Source organism: Asterias rubens, chromosome 15 (assembly GCF_902459465.1).
Source record: "Asterias rubens chromosome 15, eAstRub1.3, whole genome shotgun sequence".
In the NCBI taxonomy this organism is placed as follows: domain Eukaryota; kingdom Metazoa; phylum Echinodermata; class Asteroidea; order Forcipulatida; family Asteriidae; genus Asterias; species Asterias rubens.
Genome location: NC_047076.1, coordinates 9,355,169 through 9,362,473, shown reverse-complemented (window position 1 = coordinate 9,362,473; position 7,305 = coordinate 9,355,169). Strand labels below are relative to the sequence as shown.

Sequence of the window (7,305 nt, the reverse complement as noted above, 5' to 3'; positions counted from 1 at the left end):
AATTTTAAATCAAAATTTTTGGGTCAAATCTGCCAAAAATCTGACATAGCATCTTTAAACTTAAAAAATTGTCAACATTTGATAACAATTCCGGACTTGTACATTTAATTATTATTATTTATTTATTTTATTTTCAATTTTTCGCCTATTTTCGAACTCAATATTTCCCCAAATAAAGCTAACATCCTTGGTCAAAGAACATTAATAACGCTTCAGTAGAATCTTTACTGGGTTAATTTTTAGCCTTAAATCGCAATTAGAACAATTGGCTTAAATTTTTTAAAACCAGCATACTGTTAAGAAAATAGTTTGTTTTAACCATTGGAAAACAGTCACAAAAACCAGACAGAACAAATGCCTACTGACTACATGTTTACTAATTATAGGGAAGGTACACGTTTGGTAATTGTCAAAGACCAGTCTTCTCACTTGGTGTATCCCATCAAAACCATTAAATAACAAACCTGTGAAAATTTGGGCTCAATCGGTCATCAAAGTTGCGAGAAAATGATGAAAGAAAAACACTCTTGTTGGACGAAATTGTGTACTTTCAGATAAAAATAAAAGACTTCTAGCTAGAAGTCCTTTATTATTTTAGTGAGAAATTAACTCTTTCTCAAAAAACTACGTTACTTCAGAGGACGCCGTTTCTCACAATGTTTTATACCATCAACAGCTCTACAATGCTTTTTACCAAGTCAGTTTTTAAGTTAATATTTGTTTTGAGTAATTACTAAACGTGTATCTTTCCTTTAAGTCATAACTAAATTGCAACAAAATGACACAAAAAGTTGGGAAATATTAGAGGGTAACATTTTGTTCCAGCATTAACAAATTGCATCAACTATTGATCTTGAACATTTTATAGGTCTTTTGGATTGATCTATTCAAAAATTATTGTAAAATACGAAAGCTTCTTGAATATTTGGGGGCATAAAACTGATGTAATACGCAACCACATTATTACTTCTTTGTGAACTGTTTCTCAATATGCTTTATATCGGGTTCAATTCAACAGTTTTGTATTTAAATAAGGGAATAAAAGCGTACTCTCTCAATGTAAAAGAGGCAAAACACCACTCTTTACATTTTCGAGCTGTCCGTCAATATGGCTCTTCAAAAAGAGTGGTGGTTATTTCACTCTTTTAGAGGGGTTTCACTCCAGGACAGAGTTAAAGGCAGTGGACACTATTGGTAATTACTCAAAATAATTATCATCGTAAAACCGTTCTTGATTACGAGTAATGGGGAGAGGTTGATGGTATAAAACATTGTGAGAAACAGCTCCCTCTGAAGTGACGTAGTTTTCGAGAAAGAAGTCATTTTCCACGAATTTGATTTCGAGACCTCAAGTTTGGAATTTGAGGTCTCGAAATCAAGCATTAGAAAGCACACAACTTCGTGTGACAACGGTGTTTTTTCTTTCATTATTATCTCGCAAATTCGACGACCGATTGGGCTCAAATTTTCACAGGTTTGTTATATTATGCATAATGTTGAGATACACCAACTGTAAAGACTAGTCTTTGACAATTACCAATAGTGTCCACTGTCTTTAAAAATCACTCAAAAAGAGACAAACTTCAATATAAAGGAGTGGAAGACCACTCGAAAAGGAGTTTCACTCTTTTTACATTAAAGAGAGTAGCGACTATCTTTCACAGTCGTTTTTATCAGGTCGTTTCCGTGTGATAAAGGCCCGAGCCGAACCGAAGGCGGGGGCCTTTATCGGCCGTTAAAGAACGAGTCACTACTCATTTTATTCCCATTCATAATTGCCTGTTTGGTTAAAAGGCGTAATAAAGTAAGAAACTCTGTAAAACTTATCCGTTTCCGGCGTGCTTGAGCTCTGTATGTACATGTACGACGTCCGTATGTTGCATAACTATTGTTGACTGAGACGCCTATTTCCGACAGTTCGTGCGCGTATAGTCTTGGTGCAACACGTTCTCGTTTTCCTTTCAATACAGCGCGGCCACGTCACCGATAGCGCCCGCATCGCCCGTAACAATAAATATCTTGCACCAAGACTAGCACGGAGTATCCGCTCACAACCGGTTATAAACACTGGTCATTATCAAAGGTTTAAACACCCCACGTGACGCACTCTCCACCATTAGGAATAGCGAAACTGTTTGTGGTATTTATGAATAAATTTTAAAAGTGATAACCAAACGTATACTTTCCCCTTTAAGGAAAAGGAAGTGCACAAAATAAGTGACCACATATTATCGTCGAGGAGGTGTCCTTACTATTATTAAGAACTTATACATGTATACACATTTTGTATGCAGTTACCATACAACAATAAAATAAAATGTAGGTTCGACAAACAGAGAATCGCAGTATGTCACTTTAATCCTAAATCATTCACTTTGTTAGTCCAACGCAACGGTTTCAACAGTCCGCCCACCAATACCCGCAGTTCCCCCGTTGAAGTTTCCAGTAGGGTCCGTGCGAGATGTCGTGAAGTCCGTGGGACGTCTCACTCGCTGGCGGAAGCACACCGGGAACGCCTTCTTGAAGTACCGCCTGTAGTTCTCTCCCATAAAGGCGTACACGAACGGGTTGACGCTGGAGTTGGCGTACGACAACGTGTGCGCCGCCATCTTGAAAATATACGTGGCGTTGGTCTTGGGGAAGTACGGGTCAAGACGGATCCAGAGGTTGATGATGTAGGTGGGCAGCCAGCAGATAGCGAAGACCAGCACCACCACCAGGACCATGCGGGTGACTTTGCGTTTCTGACGGGCGTTGTTAAGATGGGAGTTGTTGTCTTCACCAGGTGACACGCGAGACCACAGCTTGCGGAGCATGAGGCTGTAACAGACGGAAATGGTGAAGATGGGAATGACGTAGAGGAGGATAAAGCTGAAGACGGCGTATCCAGGGAACATGATGTCCAGGGGCCACATCTCAGAGCAGACCAACAGGTTGATGTAGAGGGATAAATCAAAGAAGATGGCCACCGGCACGGAGATCAGCAGTGATCCTGATGTAGATGGGATACCAGTTAGAGAAAACGAAATAAAAATATACACGATAGGCATCTGTAGTTAAAGAAAGGGTATTAGGCCTACTCTACAAATTATTGATCATGAAAACTTATTTAGTACATCAGGTCGCACTCTGGAGAGCTATTGGTGAAACATAAATGATCCCTTTGAAGTGATGTAGATTTAGAGAGAAGTATTTTTTCACTCCCCACCCGAAATATTGACTGGAGAGGCTTTGGGCATTAGGCCTACCTGCCGCTTCCCGGGTTGTAACGTAATTTGGGTGTGATCCTTTGCACGGCATATATGGTTGTATAGCTTTAGACTGGCACCCGGAAAAGACATTGAAAAAGAAAACAGGGAGACCGCCAATATAGATAGTTGTTGGTAGAATGCCGGCCGTCCGGGGCTCGTTGGTTCAAAAACCGCTCTTAAAATTTTGTCTTTATTTTCAACCCCATTTAAAAGGGTTTGCGTATTTTTCGTACGACACCAAACACAATGATCGTCCATGGTTTAAAGTTTATGAGGGTATAAAGCTTCCCTTACAACATTACTTGCTGGTGAGAAATTAGTAAAACAATCTAACGAAAATCATTAATTTTAGCATAAATAATTAATGCGAACCTCCTGAAATCATTGCTCTAGGACTTTCTCTTTTTGACGAATAATGAAGCTGAAAACTTCTACATGTAAATTATGTTACATACATCTTCATTCACAGTGAATAGCGAATCATGTCATGGTCTTTTTTTTTTTTTTTTTAATCTACAAAAGGTTTCAAAACCCTTTAAAATATTTTCAACAAACTGATAAAGCGATGAGTAACTCACCAATCCAGATGCACATGTTGACAATGCACGCTACTCTGGTCGTACGAGACTTGAGTGATTTGATTGGATGAACAATAGCCTGGTACCGGTCCACACTCATAGCTGTCAGTGTTAGACACGTGCACTGACCAGTCACCTAACGTGTGGAATAAAGAAATGGTGAGCACCCCATAGTCTTTAGAATTCCCCCCTGTGAGAATTTGTTTTTCTATTTTTTTGTTTTGTCCTTGGTATCCACATGAGGTACCGAACAGAGCAAAAAAGACACTCCAAAAGTCATACTCGAACACGTGTGGAAGGGGATTCTGTTCCCCGGAGATTCTGTGTCCCCCTTTCCCCATACGGTAAACTGTGTAAAAAAAAAAAAAAAGCAAGGCAACGGGATGAGCGAGGGGACGGTTACAAATTCTACGCGTATTTTGTTTTCCCAAGGTAGATGAGGCCACTCGCATCAAGTGGCGTGTTTACCTACTTTCTCACATGTCATGCAATTCCAACGGATAGTCGCGTATCCGGGTGAGCCCCTGACAAGAGCTAAACGAACTACCACTCACCGCTCGTAGTAACGTCATGCATGGGGCCAGCCCCCAAGTGACCCACTCCACAAGTAGGGCACTGGGCGCTGACCCGGGTGGGCCCCTGGAAGGACGTCACTATTCGAACACACCGGGGGCAGACCGGGGTCGACCCAGGGAAGCTAAACGAACGCACCCATATAGATCAGTGTAAGGGAGCAGGAAAATCGATCGACGCATGCGTCAAACTGAAGTAGTCTCCGTCGTGCAAATAATGGGAACCCTATTTGGGTGAAACAACGTCCGGTCTCTACGCCAACGGGGTGATGTCGTTTGTACACGTTGTATAGTTGGGGAGCCTTGCACTGGATAGTGCAGTGGGATAGACTTGATTCAAGCCTCGTTCTCGTGCGAGAGGTCTCTTATCATATCCGACGTCAACATGTAGCTATTGTGGTCCTGAGAGTGGCCAGTCGAAGGTTGGGGGATGCAAGCAAAAATACTCCGATGTTTAGGTGATGCATGGTTCCTTCATAGGTGATGGGACTAGACATAAAAAAAACCCTCAATTCTATGTCACCGGGCGGTCCACAACGTGCAGGACGGGAGCACTCGAGCATGAGCATATACGGACTACCATGTTATGCTACCTCCCGTCCTGTGTACCTACCGTCGTCTTGCGAAAGCACGCTATTTCCCCCTTATAGGGAACAGAATCTCCAGATTCCATATCCAAGGCAGGGACAAGCTCTCCCTTTAAAAAATTAAAATCTGTATATTTTACTTAATATATTAAACCTCAATATATTCTTACTTCGGAAAGATCACTCGTTGCCGTTTTCGTTCGAGTATCTTTTAAAAACACAGAAAGAAAAGAAAAAATAATATAAAGTAAAGTTAATAAACAACAAAAAAGGCAGCAATAAACATCCTTTTCTTTAAAATCTGAAGCGAATTTCGAAGAATGTCAGTCGAAATTGATCGGTAAATCCAGAATCTTATGCTCGTCGATAGGCCTAACCCTTCTTTAAAAGGCACGCACGTCAGAGAAAGAACAAAAAAAATTGTTAATACAAAAAAGGACCTGTGGTGAATAGTCTAATATTAGTCAACAGGGACAAGTCATAACTCTTAAACCGGAAACACCAAGCAATATGTTCCAGGGATTTGGAAGCAATTTACGGAGAGAGACACAGGGGCCCCGGGGGAAATTTGAGTGGCAATCGTGGATTCATCACTTGTTCCGATCATGTCAGATGTTGACTTTCATTATCTGGCGAAGGTTAGAAAATGTTCACATCTCGATCTGTCTGAAATGGAAAGTTTCTTAAAGGAAATGTTTACACTTGGAAATGACTCTGAAAATGGCAATAAAACCCCTATAGATGTTCAATTTGCATGGGAGATTGTTGTTGCTGACATTCATAACGGGAAAATTTGCCGTGTTTTTGTGAGTTGTTTTCTATGTTTTTGGAAGCCATTTTTTACGTACAAATTTCTTTTTTTTAAATTTGAGTTGCACCTTATTTTTGTTTTTATACATAACGACAGATATGCTCTTCGTTTAAATTTACTGGTACATTGTTTTGGTTGAGACTTTTCAAAAAAGGCTGAAAATGACCGAATTTCAGAAGCCCCTTTGACAAATAATATTCACACAGAGGTCACGCACGAAAAAAAATGCATACTCTCCAGATAAATCACAAAGGAAATTAGTGAGCTGCTGGTAGACTGGTTTGTTTTCTTCGTGCGTTTAACGTGGCACTGTCTAGTGCTTGCGATATTAGAAAGGTGCACAGTCACAATAAGCAACAGTTTGAAAACCACTTCCGTAGCAGTTATTTGAATGTTATCCATTTGGCGATGGACAATCGTCATGCCAATGATAAATAAAAAGTGCTTGAGGAGCAGGCGAATGCAATGCCCTATCTGCCTATCTGCAAAGACTTGGGCTATACTCAATTATTGAGCTGCTGTTCAATCGGTGTCCTTGTCACAAAACGAGTGCCAATGACTTCGGTAAACTTTTGTTCATTTTACCAGTTCCAATATATGGATGCAAAAATGGAGAAACTGATTTCACCACTACACTTTAGTGGCTTCATCAGTACACATGACTGTGGCTGTGCACAAATAACCTTCTCTATGATATTTAAGAAAGATGTCTACTCACCTGCATCATGTAGAAGACGAACTTGCACATGAATCTCCCGAAGAGCCAGTTTGGAGACACAAATAGAGTAGCCGTGAACGGTGCACAGCAGAGCAGAAAGGAGATATCAGTAACGGCTAGGTTCACGATGTAGTAGTTCGTCACGGTCTTCATGTGACCGTGACGGACAATCACGTAGATCACGAGGAAGTTACCAACCACGCCGCAGACCGTGATCAGCCCAAAGATGACCGGGATAAGCCAGGCAGCTTGCCCCGCTGTGGCTTGCACCACTGCGGCTTCGTCTGTGGTGATGGTTGGGATGCTGCTAGTAGTAGTCGTTTCTCCGAAGAGAGTTTTGGTTGTGAAAGCGATTGACTCATGACAGCACTCAGAGGAATTCACGAGAAATCCAATAGTTTGAGTGATCGAGGTCGTCATCTTGACTGAAACTTGAGAAACCTAAATACACCTAACAATAGTAAAAGTTCGCATTGACATTGCCGAGCTTTGTAAAGTAATCCACTCAAAAGCCACGGGATCCAAACCTCTTTTTCAACCAGATCTCTTATTTTGCAGAATCCACCTCCACTGTTCTGTTCAGCCGTTTGGTACTGCTCAAGTACTTTCCTCTACCTTATGTGGCCACTGCCATAGGCCGCTTCATTTATTGGCAGACGGTTTTTCATTTGTCATTTTCCCGCCCAAACTACAAGGAAGTTTTACTCTATGCCCGCAATGATAGTCCTACATATCAAAGTCTATAGATCAGGGTAGATTTATTCTTATCGGCAGTGCGTGTGCAATTT

The 7,305-nt window shown here is 41.1% G+C and overlaps 1 protein-coding gene across 1 annotated transcript; it reads right to left on the bottom strand.

Annotated features, from left to right (window-relative positions):
* Positions 1–2,126: 2,126 nt before the first annotated feature.
* LOC117300163 (G-protein coupled receptor 54-like) lies at positions 2,127–7,268 on the bottom strand. The gene is made up of 3 exons (XM_033783882.1): positions 6,518–7,268; positions 3,830–3,965; positions 2,127–2,992 (listed from the first exon to the last, which is right to left on the bottom strand). Exons 1-3 carry the CDS (start codon positions 6,935–6,937, stop codon positions 2,379–2,381), a joined length of 1,170 nt encoding a protein of 389 aa, XP_033639773.1. The 5' UTR covers positions 6,938–7,268; the 3' UTR covers positions 2,127–2,378.
* Positions 7,269–7,305: the final 37 nt, after the last annotated feature.

Coding starts and splice junctions, on each gene's coding strand:
- LOC117300163 (XM_033783882.1), bottom strand. CDS start 6,937: ATGACGACCTCGATCACTCAAACTATTGGATTTCTCGTGAATTCCTCT. Junction 3,966..6,517: donor TCGTCTTCTACATGATGCAG/GTGAGTAGACAT, acceptor TCCACACGTTAG/GTGACTGGTCAGTGCACGTG. Junction 2,993..3,829: donor CAACATGTGCATCTGGATTG/GTGAGTTACTCA, acceptor CATCTACATCAG/GATCACTGCTGATCTCCGTG.